The sequence below is a fragment of the Notechis scutatus genome, chromosome 6 (assembly GCF_049901735.1).
Source record: "Notechis scutatus isolate UNSWTSFEM ecotype Mainland chromosome 6, rNotScu1.2, whole genome shotgun sequence".
Classification (NCBI taxonomy): Eukaryota; Metazoa; Chordata; class Lepidosauria; order Squamata; family Elapidae; genus Notechis; species Notechis scutatus.
In genome coordinates this window covers 53778768-53798583 of record NC_142014.1, presented here as the reverse complement: position 1 = coordinate 53798583, position 19816 = coordinate 53778768, and the positions used below count along the sequence as shown (strand labels likewise).

At 41.0% G+C, this 19816-nt stretch overlaps 1 protein-coding gene across 1 annotated transcript; it reads left to right on the top strand.

The window, feature by feature from the left end:
• The first annotated feature begins 84 nt into the window (after positions 1-84).
• GCAT (glycine C-acetyltransferase) lies at positions 85-19050 on the top strand. The gene is made up of 9 exons (XM_026694906.2): positions 85-361; positions 5236-5366; positions 8583-8684; positions 9261-9407; positions 9918-10072; positions 12367-12449; positions 13078-13249; positions 15107-15228; positions 18316-19050. The coding sequence occupies exons 1-9, from the start codon at positions 163-165 to the stop codon at positions 18465-18467; spliced, it is 1263 nt and encodes a 420-aa protein (XP_026550691.1). The 5' UTR covers positions 85-162; the 3' UTR covers positions 18468-19050.
• Positions 19051-19816: the final 766 nt, after the last annotated feature.

Genomic DNA, 19816 nt, shown 5'->3' with positions numbered 1-19816 from the left:
GTTACCCTGTCTCTTTAAATAAATTCTGCTGCTTATTGGTGCGGCTGGAGGGAGAAGCCTTTTCTGTTCCCTGATTGGCTGCTCAGTCCATGCCTCTTTTGACAAAAAGCCCTCGCCTGTCGGATCTCCCACTGTCGGTGTGGCAAGTTTTCCTTCGGAGCCATGTGGTGGAGCCAGTTCCTACGGGCCCCGTTTGTTCTGGGGCAACGCAGCCCTTCGCGGGCGCAGTCTGCTTTGGCCCAGCTCAAGCACCTGCTGGAGGGGGAGCTGGAGGGTATCCGAGGGGCCGGGACCTGGAAGAACGAGAGGGTGATAACATCAAAGCAAGGCCCGCATATTAATGTGGAAGGCAGCCGAGGAGGTAAGCCGTTGGGAAAGAGAAACGAAAGAGAAACGGAGCTTTGGGGGAAGGGGAATACAGAAACTTATTTGGCAATAGTTTCAGGAATTCATGTTTCTCTTTCTTATTGAACTGACATATTTGGCAAGCAGAAATCAGACAATCATCTCATGTATGTTAATGATGCTGGTTAGCCGTACATGAAAACGAATAAAAAAAGACAGATCAAGTATAAAAGTTAAGATTTGAGTTACTTTTAGAGTGGCTAAGTGGGAAGATGCTTGCCTCCCACTCAGAACAGTGGTGGGATTTGGGCATGGCAGGGGAAGGATACTTTAAAAAAAAACAAAAAACCATTCCTTCCCCATGCCTGGGGGAAGGTTACTGCAAAATCCCCATTCCCTCCCCACCCCACTAACCTGCTTTCCAGCTCTGTTCTCCTGTGCAGGGAAACAAAAGAAGACCCAGCCAATCAGCTGGGACTCAGGAGGCAGAGAATAGATGGGGGCGGGGCCAGTCAGAGGTGGTACTTGCTGGTTCTCCAAACTACTCAAAATTTCCACTACGGTTTCTCCAGAACTGGTCAGAATCTACTGAATACCACCTCTGACTCAGAAGTTTGAGAGTTCAATCCTGGGTTGAGAGAAAATTCAATCTGGGTAGTGGGAAGATGCTTGCCTCCCACTCAGAAGGTTGAGAGGGAGTTCTATCCTGGGCAGTGGCTGTGAAGGAGTCAGGAAGGACTCAGTTCCACCCAGTCACCCTGACTCTATACAGGGAAGTTTCTTTGAGGTTACTTTTCTCCTGCATGGGACAACTCCTACTGACTTTGCAGAAAGCGCTATGTCTTTTTCTTGGGAAAGATCCTTCATGATCTTTCTAATCTAGAAAGGTTCACACCCAATTTTTCTTATATGTCCCTTGGGACAGGGGTCCCCAACCACCGGTCCGCGGACCGGTACCGGTCCGTGGAACAAATCCTACCGGGCCGCTGGTTTGCTGGGCGCCGCCATCTTGTTTTGATGAAAAAGTGCTTCTGGTGAGCTTTTCCGGGTAGAAAGCTCACCGGAAGCACTTTTCATCAAAGATGCGCGCCACGATCGATGCGCGCGGCGCCCAGCTGATGCCGGTACCGGGCCGCGGCGCCCAGCTGATGCCGGTACCGGGCCGCGGCATAAAAAAGGTTGGGGACCACTGCCTTGGGATGTCCAGTAGTCTTGAAAAATAATACTTTGTTGAATAAAATTCATCTTAAGGTCATGTAATACTGATCTGACATTTTTTAAAAACCCTAGCCTGTTGATTTGCTAAAAAAAAAAAAAAAAATCTAACTTATTGAAGCCATGTGCAAATTACACATATTTTTCAGTGCCATTTTTCAATTGTAAATAAAAATTAGCTCTAGGAATAAAGCTTTTATTAAAATACTTGATAAAGTCAAGTATCTCCAGATGCACCTAATCAATCACACTCAAACCATACTATCAAGTGAGAATATTTTTTTCATCAAATGTATGATGAGAAATTTAATATAGTCAAAATTGTTTTCACAAAACATCAAAAGCTGCTCCAAAATGTTAATGCTTCCTCCTCAGGAATTCCAGAAAAATCATTTGTGCCCAATTTTAAGGATTAGATTGTCCCATAGGCATAATTCCACCTGCTTATTTCAAACCACATTTACCATTTTAGTCCCCACTCCTTCCATTTAGAAGCAGCATTTTAACTCTTTAGTAATTTGACTTGCACTGTGTCATTTGAGAATACATTAAAAAGGATCAGTACTTGGAATGTTGCTGAACTAGGAACCAATGCACAGATTACAGACTTTTGGGTGAGAATTAACCTGGTGTGTAAATGTTCATACCACCTCCATGGCTAATGCCTTCCCCATCACACACATATGAATATTGTTGCGATAGTTGAATTGAGAAAATTGGAATAGGTGAGGAAAGTGAAGACGGGGTAGATTTTTAAGGTCTGGGATCAACTTTTTTGAACAAGACCATGTTATATTTAGAAGAGTGGGTTTGGGGTAAATATGGGGATTCATGTTTTTTACCACTGATTTCTTTTGTAGGGCTTTCTACTTTAGTTTTCATCTATTTCCCAGATTTATTCACAGCACAGGCTCTTAAAGTTTCTTTTAAAGTGACAAAGGTGGTTCCAAGCCAACAAGAAAGGGATTCAAGTGGAACTTCCGTTTTGAAGGACTTCGGCGACAGGCAGGAATCTGCGATCGTGCGCGGTTTCTGCCTGGGCTTGCCACTGGAGCGCCCCGAGCCGGCTGGTTTCGGGGCTAAGCCACCCCGTAGAGGTGGTGAAGAGGGGGGAGATCGCCAGCAGGGTCGAGGAGGGCCGCATCTCTCCTCCTCAGCTGGCCATTACTCCCTTTCCCGAAGGCGGTAGGAGCGGCGGTCAGAAATGGCCGCCTCAAAGAAGAACCGGACAAGAAAGTGCAGGAGGAAGATAAGTGAAAGTTTTGGCTGACCGGGTTAAGCTGAAAAAACAACAATTAAGGTACCCTGGAACTTAAATTTTATAAAAGATAACATCGCTCCCAAAGAAGAGTTGGAAGCAGCGGAAGAAAGTGAAAAGGGAAAGTTTTTTTTTTCTTCTCTCTCCTTCCTTACATTGACAACCAAGAGGTCTGAATAAGAAATTGGAAAAATCCGCTTTGGCATCAATAGGCAATTAAGCTGAAAATATAATTAAATGCTAAAGGGACAATAAAGATTTCTGGACATTAAAAACTTTTTTTTCTATAAGCAGGAAGGGAGAGGAAAAGACTAAGGGCAGGATCTGGAGGGAGGAGACTGCCTGGATTTCAAAAGAATCTAAAGTAAAATCTCAATAAGACTTCTAAAAGATACATTTTAACTGGAACTTTGCAACTAAATAGTAACCCCAGGAAGAGAAAGTGAAAAAAGAAGAAAGTGTAAAAAGAAACAGCTTGTGTGTATTTGGATTGCTTGGTGACTTTTGGATTTTTAGTTATTATATTTGAATGACTAAAAACAATTGGGTGGTTGTTTAAATTTTTTTTACAATGGCATCACTTCTGGATGAATTGAAAATGGAACTTAAAAAATATAAAGAAAATTCACAAGAAGGGAAGGGCTGTTTTGGCTTCATTTTTCAATTCCTAGAAATGGAGATCTACAACTACGAGAAACAACAAGCAAAACAAGAAGACTGGGACAAAGAAGAAGCCATCTTTAATGAACAAGTAACTCTATGTGGTGAAGAAAAAGGAAAGGGGGGAAAGAGGATGGAGAATTTAAGACTTAAAAAAACAGCCAAAGAAGGGAGAAACAATTTGAAAAGTGGATATAATGTTGGAAAGCAACAGAAAAGGGGAATACAGAAGAAGGAAATGGAGGTGGAGAGACGGGGTAAAAAGGAGAGAGAGAAGAAGAGAGGGAAGAAGGAAGAGAAGTTACAAAGGTTTGGAGCAAGATGTAAAGAAACAGGACCTATTTAAAGAATGGGTGAAAATCTAACTGAAAAAGGGATTCTGTGAAGATACATAAGATTGTATTGTTATATTTGTAATAGAAATAATGTTAGAAAATTGGAAACAATATATGGTTAATAAGAGGGATAAAATAGTGTAATTTAGTGAAATGTTTGTGAATAAAATAAATGAAATAAAATAAATGAGAAAATTGAATTAGGAAGGAACGGGAACATTTTAATTAGTCAATGTTTTATAAAATATAAGTGAAGGGGGGGGGGGAATTAACTATGGAAAGTTTATAATTGTTCCCATAGAAGTATGATATTTATTTGAAAAGTAATGTGCAAAATGTTAAGATTTAAATGAATATTAATATTAATGATAGAATTGAATTGGAATGGATTGTTGTTTTAATTATATTATACATTTATAATTTTTTCTTTTTTTAAGAATATAGTGTGTAGTTTTAGAATGTACCAAGCAGAATCCGAATGGAAGTTATGTATTATATTAAGTGCTACAATTTTAGGGGAAAGATATAAAGGCATCATACTCCAATCAGTGATTACAGGAGAAATTTTGTTTAATGAGAAAAGATAGCAGACCATTGAAACAGGACAGACAAAGAATATAAGTACAATGATTTGAATTGAGATGAAATAAATAAAATAAAATTAAGAAAGTTAAAAGAGGGGAGAAGCTATATAGAAAATGTAGAATAGTAATAAGATATGGAATGGAATATAAAAATGAGCATGAACTTGAATTTGTGTCTGTACGAAGAGATGTAACCCAGGATTATGCTGCTTTCAAAAAAGATGTTTTATGTTTTTATGTTTTGTTTGTTTATGTTTGTTTTTAAAAACCAATAAAATTTACAAAAAAGGGGGGGGATTCAAGTGTGCATATTTGGGACCTCAACTTACCTACCTTTGGAGTAGATTAATACTATAATTTAGCTTTGATCTTGCTATTCTCATGATTAATCTTTGCATTTATATCCATAGTTCTGACAATCCAAACAAAGATTCATTCTCCCATATTTGCTAGTGTAAACAAAGGGTGTTTTTAGTAACCCAGTAGACCTGGACCTGCATATACTCTATATGCAGTTTTTAAAAAAAGTATCAAAACCTGCTTGAGGAAGATCTGTACAGTAATGTTATTCTTAAGGGTCTATCTTCAAATATTCAAACTTCAGACAAGAGGCAAAATGATGTTTGCTAGAAGTCCTGACAAGCAGAAGCTGAAGCTTAACCAGAATAGGATGTGGACAAAACTATCTCATGACATAAAGTAAAACCATATATATATAAAATTGAAATATAGAACATATTTCTATATATAATAGAAATGTAGAATTATTTAAGAAGCTGCATATGGCTGGATCCCTTGTGCCCAGTTCATTTCCTACATGTCATTTTTTTTTTTGCAGATATCCTGAATTTCTGTGCCAACAATTACCTTGGACTTTCTAGTCATCCAGAAGTCATCCGTGCTGGACATGATGCTCTGGAGAAGTACGGAGCTGGCCTCAGTTCTGTCCGCTTCATCTGTGGAACACAAGTAGGAAGCCATAGGAATGTGGATCTGTGTAAAAGCTATCATTTTATAATTCAATTTATAATGCCTTATAGCACTATATTTGTAGAGCAAGCATTTGAAAATTTGATTTTCCTTAGCAGTTGCTCTGGGGACAATTTTTAAGAGTTAAACATTTTCAAAAGCAAGGCAAGGTTCTGTTGTATTATTTCTTAGGACTGTTCAATTTTGAGGCAAAAAATGCTTTGGAACATATGGGGTACTCCCATAGCAGTATCTGCAACTTTTTGAAGGAGCTGCATCTTTCAGGATCCAATCTGGGTTGGTCACTGGGACCAAAGGTTTGTCTTCTGACTTTTGGACTCGTGCTGGAACCCATCTCCAGGGAACTTCTCTCTAGTTAACTCTCTCTAGCTTGGAAGACAACATTTTGGGTCCCAAAGCCGGACCCAGATTGGATCCTGCAACATTATCCCTGGACAGGTATATTCACCTTCATTCATCTGCTGTATCTTGAATTGAATTGAATACTTTATTTGGCCAAGTGTGTTTAGACACACAAGGGATTTGTCTCTGATGCAGAAGCTTCTCAGTGTACATGCAAAGCAACAATAATAATAATCAAAACAATGCCAATAGGAGGGGGTAGTAAAGAAGATAATAAGGATAAAAATACTACAGTCCTACTATATGGGTAAATACACATAGACATTTGAAAGCACTGTAAGAATTAGTGTTCAGGCATGAGGGAAAAAACTGTCCCTGTGTCTAGTTGGTTTGGCCTGCAATGCCCTATAGCGCTGTCCTGAGGGTAGGAATTAAAACAGTTTATGTCCAGGATGTGTGGGGTCTGTATATATCTTCCCAGCCTTCCTTCTGACCCAAGCGATATACAGGTCTTCTATGGAAGGCAGGCTGATTGCAATTCTATAGTTACAATTTCAAATCTCCCAGGACCTTTCTCCCGCTATAGTACAATCCCCAAAAAAGACTTTTGGTTGAAGGAATTGCAGGCAGTTGTCACATATATGCCCCATTACACACTGAGTATTTTTTTTTTTTTTTTACCTTTGAATCCAAAGCAGTGCACATCCTTCACATTTATATTATGGAATCTATAATTCTATATAAAAAGTTGGGTACTGGAAGAAAGATAAAAACATGAAAAAATATCATTAGTAATACATTTCTGGTGCTAGCTTTAGGAGCCTAAAGTTCATAAAAATTTGAGTTTCTCAGGATTCTACTATACACAAAGTTTGGATTTTCTGTTTTCTCATACAGTAGGTCTTTTTAAAGCTGCTGTGATTTGTCTTGGTGGGATAATAGTTAATGCATTTGCACTTATTTGGATATTTCTGAAAAGAAAACAGAGGTTACCATAATACCAGCCTTCCGTTTGGATTTGACTGTGTAGATATTGGCTTATTCTATGTGGAAAATGCTGGTGGTCCTTGACTTATGACCACAATTGAGCCCAAAATTTATGTTGCAAAATGAGACATTTGTTAAATGAGTTTTGCCCCATTTTACGACTTTCCATGCCATAGTCGTTAGTGAACCATTGCAGTCATTAAGTTAGTGACCTGATTAAGTGAATCTGGCTTCCCCATTGACTTTGCTTGTCACAAGGTTGCAAAAGGGAACACAACAACTGTCATAAATCTGAACCAGTTGCCAAGCATCCGAATTTTCAGCACATGGCTGCAACTGTTGAAAGTGTAAAAAACGGTCCTAAGTCACTTTTTTCAGTGCCATTATAACTTTCCGTGGTCACTAAATTAACTGTTGTAAGTCAAGGACTACTATGATAAGTTACTCTTGGACATACTGAAATTGAGCATAATGTTGGAGGTATAGATCTATTAGGTAATAAATAACATCTTTTCTCAAGCTACCGTGTTTCTCATATAATAAGTCCGGGTCTTATTTTTTTTTGAGCCCCGAAAAAATGGCTAGGCCGTCTTTTCGGGGGTGACTTAATTCCCCCCCCCCCTGCATCTTCGGGCGGGCGGGTGGTGATGGCTTGGATGTTGACCTCGGCATTGGTGGGGCACTTTGTGTTGGGGTCAACGCAGGCAGCACCATATCCGGGTGTGCAATAAAAGTACTTCCTAACGGCAAGCCCCCCACCATTCCCCCCATTTCGCATGTTTTAATATAGGCCTTAATTTGGGGGGAGGGGCTTAATTTCATTTCATGCCTATAAAACATGCTGGGACTTCCTATTGGGGGAGGCCATATTGTTGGAGAAACAGGGTACTACACTCAGATGTGTGAATTGTTTATGGCAGTGGTTGCCAACCAGTGTGCCGGGGACCACTGGTGGTCCGTGAGAAAATTTTGGTGGTCCACAGAGAAATGTTCCCCCCAAAGCAATTAATCCAGGCTGCGCAGGAACACAAGGCTGCGTCGCCCACATGACCTGTGGGAACACAAGGCTTGCATCGCTTGCATTGCACACAACACAAGGTAGTGAGGGGAGGGGGGAAAGGGCAGAGTGGGGAACTTCCCCCCCCTCGCCCCATGCGCTTGGCCTGGCCACCAGGCTGCTTCTTTCCACTTCTTTCTCCTTCTGTTTTTGGCTGCATACAAGGAAAGCAGCAAAAGTCTTTCTTTCTCTTCCCCCAAACTCCACCAGAAATGAGTCTTTGGGACCCTGCAAGACATCCTGCTCCAACAGGCTGAGCAGGCAAAGACTCATTTCTGGCAGAGTTTGGGGGAGAGAAAGAAAGACTTCTGCACCTGCTGCTTTCCTTGCATGAAACCAAAAGTCCCCCCCCCGCTCTCTCCCCCTCCCTGAGAACGGAGCTGGAGACTGTATCCTGTAATCCCAAATGTTCGATTAGTAGGAAAATGGGGTGGGGGATTTTCCTGCAGACTTTTTTGGGGATTTTCCCAGGGTCTTTGCTGCTTTCTGCAGAGACCCTGGGAAAACATCAGCAAGACACCATCAGTCAAAATTCATATTAGTGGTCCGCGGGATTTAAAATTATGAGTTTGGTGGTCCCTGAGGTCCAAAAGGTTGGCGACCCCTGGTTTATGGCATAGTGCTGCTTATAACACTTATCTACTTTGTGCAACAAAATGAGATTGAAGTAAACCATAATTAATGTGTGCATGCACTGTGGTTTGTATCACCAAAAATATGGGTGTAGATTCTTCAAGCTGCATGGGTAATAGTGATAGTTGTGGCCATTTATGTTGGGATTTTTTTTTCTCTATTTTCCAAATTTTCAGAATATACATAAGGATCTGGAGGAGAAGATCGCTCGTTTCCATCAAAGAGAAGATGCCATTCTCTACATCAGCTGTTTTGATGCCAATGCTGGGATCTTTGAGGTTGTTAACTTTGTGTAAATAGGAGATTGATGCAAGAAGGGGTGGATTACCCACCACAATTGTAAAGCAACCCTATTTCAGTGATTTCTGAATGGTTCACTATAGTAGTGCTATTACAATAAATAACAAAAATTGTTCTGATCCTTCTTCCATGATATTATGGCACAGTGATTAGACTCATATGATTTATGATATGAATTGATTTGGTTTAGTGTATTGTGTGAATCCAGCCAAATGTAGTTTATCTAATCATGGTTAAAACATGGTTTAGTGTGACATAAGTATCCATACAATATTCCAGTAATGTGCATATGGAAATAGATGTTGGGGGTATTGAGGGGTAAAACATGTAAACTGATGTTAAAGGAAAATAAATGTTTAAGAAAAAAACATTTTATAATTTGTTATAATCTGTGTTATAATCTGTTATAATTTACATGTCTACACAATAATACAATACAAAATAAACATACCAACATTCCAAACAGCAACAATAAATGCCTTAACACTGTTAGAATTCCCATGTATGATGGGATTATTTTTATAACTGTTCTATTTGTTTTCTGGTATTTACAGGCACTTTTGACGCCCGAAGATGCAGTACTGTCAGATGAACTGAACCATGCCTCCATAATTGATGGAATCCGTCTTTGTAAAGCCAATAAGTATCGTTACAAACATATGGATATGCAAGATCTGGAAGTCAAACTGCAGGAGGCACAGGTTAGTAGCTGGGTAACTCCTACCGTGTTTCTCATATAATAAGGCCGGGTCTTATTTTTTTTTTGAGCCCTGAAAAAATGGCTAGGCTGTCTTTTCGGGGGTGACTTAATTCCCCCCCCCCCCTTGAATCTTTGGGCGGGCGGGCAGCGACGGCTTGGATGTTGACCCCGGCGTTGGTGGGGCACTTCGTATCAGGGTCAACACATGCAGCACCATATCCGGGTGTGCAACAAAAGTACTTCCTAATGGCAAGGGCCCCCCCACCATTCCACCCCCCCCATTTCGCATGTTTTAATATAGGCCTTAATTTGGGGGGAGGGGCTTAATTTCATTTCATGCCTATAAAACCTGCTGGGACTTCCTATTGGGGGAGGCCGTATTGTTGGAGAAACAGAGTAGATTGTTCAGTAGTACAGATCTCCCAAAAACCAAAGCAAAACAAAGCTCCCAGAATCTTTTAACTAGCCAGAATCCCTTGCCTATACTCTTGTCACCCACTGTTCTGCACAGAAATGTCGTCTGCGGATGGTGGCTACAGATGGTGCTTTTTCCATGGATGGTGATATTGCCCCATTAAAGGAAATTTGTGGCCTCGCTCAGAAATACAATGCCTTTGTTTTTGTTGATGAATGTCATGCCACTGGATTTCTTGGGCCTAATGGCAGGTAAGAAACTATTACTTTTTTCTGATCGATGTTAGAAAAACAGCTATATTTGTTGAGAATAGCAAATTAAAATTTGTTTCTGTGATGCTTTTTGTAAAAAAAAAAAAAACAACCACATTTTTCTACATACAATGTGTAGAAATACAGCCTACTTTCTGACTTCTCACATCAAATCATCCACGATTTCTTAAATAAACCATGATGTCCAAAGCACACTGCAATACCGTTTCATGGTGCTTTACAGCCCTCTCTAAACAGTTTCCAGAGTCAGAATATTGTCCCCAACAATCTGGGTCCTCATTTGACTGACCTCAGAAGGATGGAAGGCTTTATCAACTTTGAGCCTGGTGAGATTTGAACTGCCAAACTGCAGCCAGCCAGCAGTCAGCAAAAGTAGTCAGCAGTACTGCATTCTAACACTGCACCACCACAACTCGTATTGATATGATTTTTGGTCCACAATGGTTGGGTTCGCACAACAAGCTAAGTCAAAATCAAATAAAACACAGTATGATTTAGCATAATGTAGGTAGTTCTTGGTTAACGACTGTCTTGTTTAGCAACCATTTGAATGTCTAGTGGCACTGCAAAAATAGGCTTGTGACCAATTATCAAAGTTACATGGCTTACAGCATCCCCACAGCAATGGGTTGTAATTTAAGAGCTTGACAATAAGTGTGATTTACAACAGTTACAGCATATCACAGTTACATGATCAACATGTGCAGCCTTTGTAGCCAGTTTCTAAGAAGCTCTCAGCAGTATATAATACAAAATAATCAGAATCGGACTAGAATGGAAGTTAAGCATTAAAAAGTTCAATGGAATAGGGATATGCTTAAAGGATGATGATAACGTGTTTGCCATTCTGCTTGTAAGATGACAACAAATACAATGCATTCTGTGCTGTATCTACATTTGTGTGAAATTCTGTATATAAAGGGAAGTATTAGCCTTTTAATTGTGTTTGCATTACCCCTTGTACATAAGTCAATTTTTATCAGATTGTTTCTGGGAATTCTTTTGTGAATTAATCATGAGTGGTAGATAAGCATTCCTAAAACTACATTAATCTTCTCCAATGCGAGTGCTGTTGAGAAATAAGCACCTTTAGGTTATATATTCACTTTGAGGTGTATAATATTCAGATCCAAAGTGGGCAAGTATTCTTCAAACCCAACATGAATACATTCTTTCTACTCCTTTAAAGGACACCTGACAAGTAGAGATCTGATCTCTATGCTGGATCTGAAGCATGTTTGTTCATTTTAGATCTGAGTATTCTGCATGCCGCTTGCCATCATATTTTGTTAGTCCCTGTTTTCAAATAGATTCTTTTGAATACATCTCCCAATCCTTTCTGATACACAAGAGCTTTTTTATTAGCAAGAAGGACATGTTTCTTTGAAGAGTTAGTTCTCTATAGATAGGACAAAAAAAATTATTCTGGAGTGGCTTCTTATGGTATGTATACAGAGATACACGGAATACAATTCTAGATCTGTTTGAGGCAAAGTCTTTTTAAGGGAGATTTAAAAAGCAAGACCATACAAAAATGTGTGTGCTATAGAATAGTCTTTCCTGATTGATGCCTTCCAGATGTATTGAACTGCATCAGCATCCAAGTTCTGTTGTTGAATTGGACAAGACTGTAATAATGGCTTGTATTCTATTAGAATTTATAGGTTTTCCCTTTCAGATTAGATAGTTTGTGTCTCTACCTTCTGAAAATGATAGTGAAAGAGCAAATGTAAGATGTCAGTTTTGGATTGTTGTTACTTTGACTTGAACTGCCTAGAGCAGGGGTTCCCAACCACCGGGCCGCGGACCGGTACCGGGCCGTGGAACATTTCCTACCAGGCCGCCGGTTTGCTGGGTGCCGCCATCTTGTTTGACGAGAAAGTGCTTCCGGGTGAGCTTTTCCAGTTGGAAAGCGGCGTTTGGGTCCTGAAGGAATCCTCGCGCCTTAGTTTCATCGAAGGGGGGGGCTTCGAACGAAACTAAGGCGCGAGGATTCTTTCAGCACCCAAGGCAAGGCGAGCCGAGCGACCGTCCTGAAGCCGTCCCGAAGCGAAGCCCATCGACAAAGGTACAAAGGAGGAGTTGAAGGTGGCGGGGAGAAGCGGGGGACGGCTGGCTGGCTGGTCACTCGGCTCGCCTTGCCTTGTCATGCGTGCTGATGCCGGTACCGGGCCGCGGATCTTTTTGTGATGCCGGTACCGGGCCGCGGCACAAAAAAGGTTGGGGGCCAGTGGCCTAGAGTCTAGACTATTAAGGTTCTTTTCTTCCTGCAGGGGCACCGATGAGCTTTTGGGAGTGATGGATCAAGTAACTATAATCAACTCAACACTTGGAAAAGCCCTTGGGGGAGCAGCAGGTGCCAATTTCAGCTAATGATTTTAACATATCGTTTCTAAATCTTGGAAGCTTTGAGGAAAGACAGGGCAATTTATCTTCTATTTTAGCTTTCTAATGTATGTTTCTAATTTCTGGAGTCCCTTAACATTGCCCTGATGAAATTTAGCAGCAAACCACCAAATACTAACAACATAATTTTCTTCAGGTTGAGGCTAAATGAGAAATAACAAGTGTATTAAGCCACTGATAGGAATAACAGCCCTATTTTAAGTGAAAGAAAAAATTGGAAATTCAGGCTTCACTCCATCCTATGCTGTCCTTAGCTTTCTACACCTACAGCCCCTTGCCATTCACTTATTCTTCCTGCATCTAATGCAGGTTCCTTTCAGAAGTGAAGTAAAGAACTTGGATACTCTTTTGGCTGAATACTGCATTTTTTTGCACAAGTGTATGAATTATCAGGAGGAGCACAGACCACCAGTTATGCATGGGGAAGATTCCATTTGGATCTTTAATCTTCACTGTCTGAATTATAAAAAAGCAAAAAATACAATGTGTCAGCTTCTTGGAAGACTCATTGGGGATTACTGGTTGGTGAAACGCAAGCCTTGGTGACTAATAGAAAAAATACTTTTTTCTCTTTGTAGGTGGCTATACAACTGGTCCTAAAGCACTCGTGGATCTTCTGCGCCAACGTTCCCGCCCCTACCTCTTTTCCAACAGCTTGCCTCCTGCTGTTGTGGGCTGTGCCTCCAAAGCTCTGGACCTACTCATGGAGAGCAATGCCATTGCGCAGTCCATGGCTGTCAAGACTTCACAGTAAGGGAGAATATATTGTGCTCTTCATGCTAATAATCTATCTAATAATAGGTTGCTCTACAGAGAAAGTGGGGTTCTCTAATGCAGGGGTCTTCAAACTTGACAGCTTTAAGACTTGTGGAGTTCAACTCCCAGAATTCCTCCTCCAGCTCAGGAATTCTGGGAGTTGAAGTCCACAAGTCTTAAACTTGCCAAGTTTGAAGTCCCTTGCTCTACCATATGGGTTGCTTAACTGTTAGAATAAACCTATATTTGCACTGCACGCTGAATCATAAACCATGGTTAAACCTTAAACATAGAATGCCAAGCTAAAACTAGGAAAGTTTTGTAATGTCTTAGCATGATGCAGGAATTGAGAAACACGCTCTAGTCTAGAATTTAACAAATCAACAGTCCTTACTCTGCACGGATTCCCTTCAGCAATGCATTTTTTAGCAATTGAACCTAGGTATGTTTTGTGACATGAACGGAAAAAAGTGGCTTGGGTGGATAAGTTTATATTTTCATCCTTGTTTATCCAGTTCCAATAAGTATTTTTCAAATGAGAACTGAGAAATGAACTGAACTCTCTCTGCCTCAGACAAATGTACACCCACTGAATTCTGTGGAAATACTTATAATTCCATATATAGCTCTGTCTCCTAAAACAGGGGTCCCCAACCACCGGTCCATGGAACAAATCCTACTGGGCCGCTGGTTTGCTGGGCGCCGCCATCTTGTTTTGATGAAAAAGTGCTTCCGGTGAGCTTTTCCAGGTAGAAAGCTCACCGGAAGCACTTTTTCATCAAAACAAGATGGCGGTGCCCAGCTGATGCCGGTACTGGGCCGCGGTGCCCAGCTGATGCCGGTACCGGGCCGCGGCATAAAAAAGGTTGGGGACCACTGTCCTAAAAGATGTATTAAGTTGACACTGATCTGATTTCCACAATTTTTCCTTATAGGAAGGATTTTTTTTTCCTGTTGCCTTCTGTTTTGATTTGCTTTTTCTATAATCTCATCCCAATCCTTGTTGAATATTCAACATTTCAGGCAAAGGCAATGAAATACTTTGCACTGCTGTGCCAATTAGGTGAACTAATAAAATTTGCTCAGCTTGTACAAAAGGTAGAACTTCTATTGAAATGCGGTAACATGGTTCTCTGGTTCTAGCCAGCCAATGTAGCTCTCCTTCAGGATGTTCTGTTTCATTTTCTGATATTTCTCCACATTCTGTGGCTACTGGCAGAGTTTTTATGTAGCTGCTTTGGTCTGTTTCATGAGAACTATTTTTTTTTTTGTTCTTCCTTGGTGTCATAAAGGTATCATAATGTGTTGAACCTACACATCCAATACTGACAACAGCACAAGTGCTGCTTCTCTTGGTCCTCTTCCTAATGATTTGAGATCAGCAACGTGGCATTTGGAGCGATTGTGCCTTCATTGCAAATGAGCTTTGAATCCTCTTATGGTTAATTATGAGATGGGGAAAGCACTTCAGCCAGTCTTCTGGCTGTGAGGATGGGGGAAGAGAGAGAACAGGAGACATCTTGACTCCTTAATGAGTTGTCTATGTGCATACTTTGCCAAAGTATTTTACTTTCTTTGCAATCAATGGTAGGAAGGAGAAGGAGAGAAACAAATTGGTTGCTGGAGCCAGCTGTTGCCTAACTAAATAATCAAATAATGCTTAGATCTTATTCTATTTTCAGAGGTAGAACTTGTACCCTTATACCGCACATATTCTCAGTGGTTCTCATTTTATATAACTATTGGCACCCATCATCTGAATTCTCTTAGAAAGTTATTGTTCCTAAGGATTGAATTGTTGAGATGTTTAGCTTAAAATAGATCAAATGATGATTTTCCTCTGACCTGCAGGTTCCGAAGTAAGATGGCAGCAGCTGGATTTACAATTTCAGGCAATAATCATCCTATTTGCCCTGTGATGTTGGGTGATGCCCGGTTGGCTTCAGTGATGGCTGATGATATACTAAAAAGAGGTAAATGTTCTGGAGAAGTTGGAGGCTCATACCGCATAATCTGATGTGATTTTTTTGGCCCTCAAAAATTGGTTTCGGTGCCAATTAAATCATAGGAAGGCGTAAAGTTATCACTCTATACCCAGTATCCTTTAAACATTCTGCCATAGATACTATGGGCAGTAATAATCCATAACTTCCAGAGGGCATTTGTAACAACCTACTTAAAATCTTAGCGCTGTGAGAAAAAAAGATGACTTGCAACCTTCTGCATTGAAGGCCATCAGAGTTGGAACCAGTGCTTTCCTGTCCCATTCAATTTACTCTTTAATAGAACAGGTAAATGAGGATAACTTCTTGGCAATTTTTAATTACAAATAGTTGAGCTACAATCATTTGTTCATGGCTGTTTGAAGTTATTATGGCTCTGAATCAAGGGAATTACAATCAGTCCTCAAAGTTCCAGCTATTGCAGTGCCCCCCACAACAGTCATGTGAATAGAAATCAGGCACTTGGCATCCAGCTCATACTTATGAACAGAGAGAAGGGCTGTCCAACCTTGGCAACTTTTAAGACTTATGGACATAAAGTCCCACAATTCTCCAGCCAATATTGCCAAAATTGGACACCTCTGAATTAGAGTATCCCGCAATCATATGATCACTGTTGCTGACCTTCTCTGCGCACGTAAAGTCAATGGGAAGCCGTCAGGGAAGATTACAAGCCACTCGGATACGTCCTTCCTTCTCCCACCCCCACCAGCTTTTCTTCATACGTGCATTATGCCCTCCTTCCCTCTTAGCTTGCTCATATTCACTGACACCCTCCTTCCCTGGGCCTTCCAGTCATGCACCCACCATATCCCTTCTTCCCTAGCCATCTTGTGCTTGAACACAGGCACCCCTCCACTTCTTACTTAGGACTCCCTCTGCTCCCCATGTAACAACCCATGTGTCTTAGGCTTGCTACGACAACTGGGACTGCTTGGATTGCCATCGCTAAGCGACGCATGATGCATCACACTTTACGATCACATCACTTAGCAACAGCGATCCTGGTCCCAGTTGTCATAATTCAACAACTGCCTGAGTAGAAGAAACATCTGAACTAATTGCTGCTTCTGGGAATTCTTATATTTTAATAAATGAAATAGAAATTCCTTTTGAAAATTCATAGAATTATGAAACTATCAAACTGAAAGATTATCTCAGAGGTTATCTACTTCAGGGAACTAGACCCAGGAAAACTAATTAAGACCTCCTTGAGAAGGGTCCTTCTTAAAAGCCTTCTCAGGTGAAGAACCTACAACCTTCCTAGGTAGACTGTTCCATTCTTGTACAGCTCTTACTTTTGGGTAGTTTTGCTTATGTTTAAGTGAAATCCAGACACCTGCGACTTATATTCATTATTTCTGACCTTAGTATCTATGGAGTGGAGAATAATTCGTGACCATCTTCCTTATGATGGGTCATGGCAAATATCAACTGAACTTTTAGCAATTTCCAACTTCTGTTTTGTCTCAAAATGATCCACAAAATGTGCCATTTTGCGATTTTGAAAGAGATCCTAAAATGATCTCTTAAGACATTAAATAGTACCGGAAGCCCAAGTACTTTAGAGCTGCTGGCTGATTTGGCATTTGCTTCCACCTTGGTTGATGAGTCCTAAAGAGAGAGTGAAATTAGAATTACAGATTTGTGGATGACAAGCATCCATGTCTGACTCTGAGTACTCTGAAATGTCCTTTTGATTTAGCTACTTGCTTCTGTTCTTTGCCTTCCTCTTCCTAAAGCCATCTACTCTTCCAAGGGCATCTCATTTTTCTATTCATTCTCCTGCATTCTTTAGGACTTTGCTCCTTCTAATTAGATTAGGAAAGATTCTGGCCTGAAACCTGGAGTGCCAGTTGAAGCAGAGGATGCCAAAGAAGATTCAGCCGGGGTCTGCTACAGAAGCTTTCTAGGATTGGATACACCACAATGTAGCAAATCTTTATTGCAATGCAATAAATGCTTTATTGCAGCACACACCTTCCCAACAACAGGCTATTGTTCTGCGTCCTAAAACCAAAGGGCTGGAATGGACCTTGGAGGTCTTCTAATCCAACCCCTTGCCCAAGGCACAGCTCTATCATGTAGGACTTGTAAGTTACTGTTGCCATGTAAATACATCATTAATACACATCCTTTATGCTTAGTCTTTTAATATTTCATTCAAACAAAAGTCTCAAATGTTATAAAATAAGAGTACAACCTTTGCCCTTTTCCAAAAGTTCTTACACTTGTTAGGATAAGGTGCTGCCTCAGGAGTTGTTCCTTTTCTAGCTGCTACCAAGCTCCCAGAAATGCTCCAGGCAGAACTCCCACCAGGATGTGCTGCCCACCATAGCTTGTGGTTCTCGCACAGGGCTGTCAAACTCACGACCTGCAGGCTGAATGCGTCACATGCTGGCCACACCCACACCTGGCTTAGCAAAAGGGGGGAAAGTCATGATATGTCACGTGACAGCACCATGACAATGTGAGTTTGACACCCCTGCTTTAGCAGTTGACTGTGATAGTCCTGTTGCCTACTTGTAATAGCTGTAGGGGGGCATGCATAAGCGCACCAACGTGCCTACCGTCCCTGTCCTATTGTTTCTTTTATTTTTTTTATTTTTCTTATATGTATCCATATATTCATAACTATGTTTTTTACTTATACCTATTATCTTGTAAGCAATTGACATAAATAAATAAAAAAATAAAATAGCTGCCAATCTCCAGACATTGCCTCCCCCATCTGCATGCCCTTAGCTTATTTCCTTTTCTCTTCTACTACACCCACTCTGTCTTAATGTTTGCTTTCATAAGCTAAGAACCTGGGTGGGAGGTGGCTGCCTCTGCCAATCAGCCTATCCTTGAAAATGCCGGATGTGACTCAATGATTACAGGCAGCTGAAAGACCAGCTTGGGTGCTTCTGAGTAGAGTGAATGTATGTATGAGGGAGATGGGAGTGGGAAGCATTTTTACCTAGCTATGGCTACCCTTCCCAAGTGCAGATAGCCATACCAACTTCACTCCCTCATGGCTTGACTAACAGCAGCACCATTCTTGTCACCCAACAGGCATTTATGTCATCGGCTTCAGCTATCCTGTAGTGCCCAAAGGTAAAGCCCGTATCCGAGTTCAGATCTCAGCTGTTCACAGCGAAGAAGATATTGATCGATGTGTGGAGGCCTTTATTGAAGTGGGGCGTAAACATGGAGCCTTGCCTTAAACGGCTGCAGGAAATGAACAGTGCCATTCTACAACGGGAACCAAATGCTGCCAAATAACTCCTTGGCTTTGCCAATGACAAGGATTGTGGCAACTACAGTTCCAAATTCACCAGTTTGCCTGCTCTTTTTATAAGGGTTACTTTGCAATAGTTCCAATGATGCAATGTTAATTGAAGGTTTAAGTTCTTCTAAGAACTGCAGTCCACTACTATGCTAGAAGATTGACAGTAACGATTGCCTCTCTCTTGGTCAAAGGCAACCAGAGCTTACAACACAAGGGAAAAGGTTGCAGGTTGCATAAAATACCTCATTCTGATTTGTGCCTTATGCTCAGGCCATTGTGCATTTTACCCCTTTTTTGCAGAAATCAAGTTGGAGGAAGGAGAGGGAAAGATGGCTTTTTTCCTTCTCACCTTTGCATAAATTTCTCTTTATGGAAGCAGTTTCTTCATATTGATCACTAGAGGGCATATTTGTAACTCTGGCCTCAGGGACCCCAATGCAGCGGAACATACATACATTGCATTATTCATTGTTGTATATTCATTTTCCTTACAATATACTAAAAATATTAACAAACAATTACTGGTTCTCTGTATTTTAATAGTCTCGTGTGTGTGTGTGTGTGTGTGTGTGTGTATATAAAATAAAGAAGTGGAAAGAGGGAAGGAATAGGATGTGTTCTAAATGGGACAAAAGAGCCAGAGTACAAGCATGTTTATAATGGGATAAAGCCAAATTTGATTTTGCAGCTCTACCATGTACATGACATTACCATATCTGGCCTGTAAAGAGCTGAACAGCAGTAAACGGCAACAAAGAAATATAGTGCACTAGTCCAGTAACTATATTTGTGTAGCCTGCATGTGGAAGCCCTAACTGGCACAAACCACTGTTAAGATTAAGAAAGAGGTTGGGTTCCCTTCTGTGAAATCAGACTGGCATAGGTATAAGATATAATGTAAGCAGGGGTGGGATTCAAATTTTTTAACAACCGGTTCTGTGAGCATGGCTTTTTTTTTTTTTTTTTTTTGCAGCAACCCCCCACACACACACTCTATTTTTGGGTCTCCTGGGCCTCAGGGAAGCCTCCTGGGGGGCGTTTTTGCACCCAAGAAGCTTCCCCGAGGTCTAAAAAGGCAAAAAAAAAAATGGAATGGGGGCAGGCAGTACATCCCCTCCACGCGCCCCTTTTTTGCCTCCTGGGCCTCAGGGAAGCCTCCTGGGTGAAGCAATAAGACAGCGAGGGGGATCCCGGCACAGCTGATCATCGGAACAGCTGATCGTCGGGAGGAAAAAAAATACCTTAATGAGTGACTGGGTGGGGGAGAATACAGTCAGCGATGTC

Coding starts and splice junctions, on each gene's coding strand:
- GCAT (XM_026694906.2), top strand. CDS start 163: ATGTGGTGGAGCCAGTTCCTACGGGCCCCGTTTGTTCTGGGGCAACGC. Junction 5,367..8,582: donor GCTTCATCTGTGGAACACAA/GTAGGAAGCCAT, acceptor CCAAATTTTCAG/AATATACATAAGGATCTGGA. Junction 13,250..15,106: donor ATGGCTGTCAAGACTTCACA/GTAAGGGAGAAT, acceptor TCTGACCTGCAG/GTTCCGAAGTAAGATGGCAG.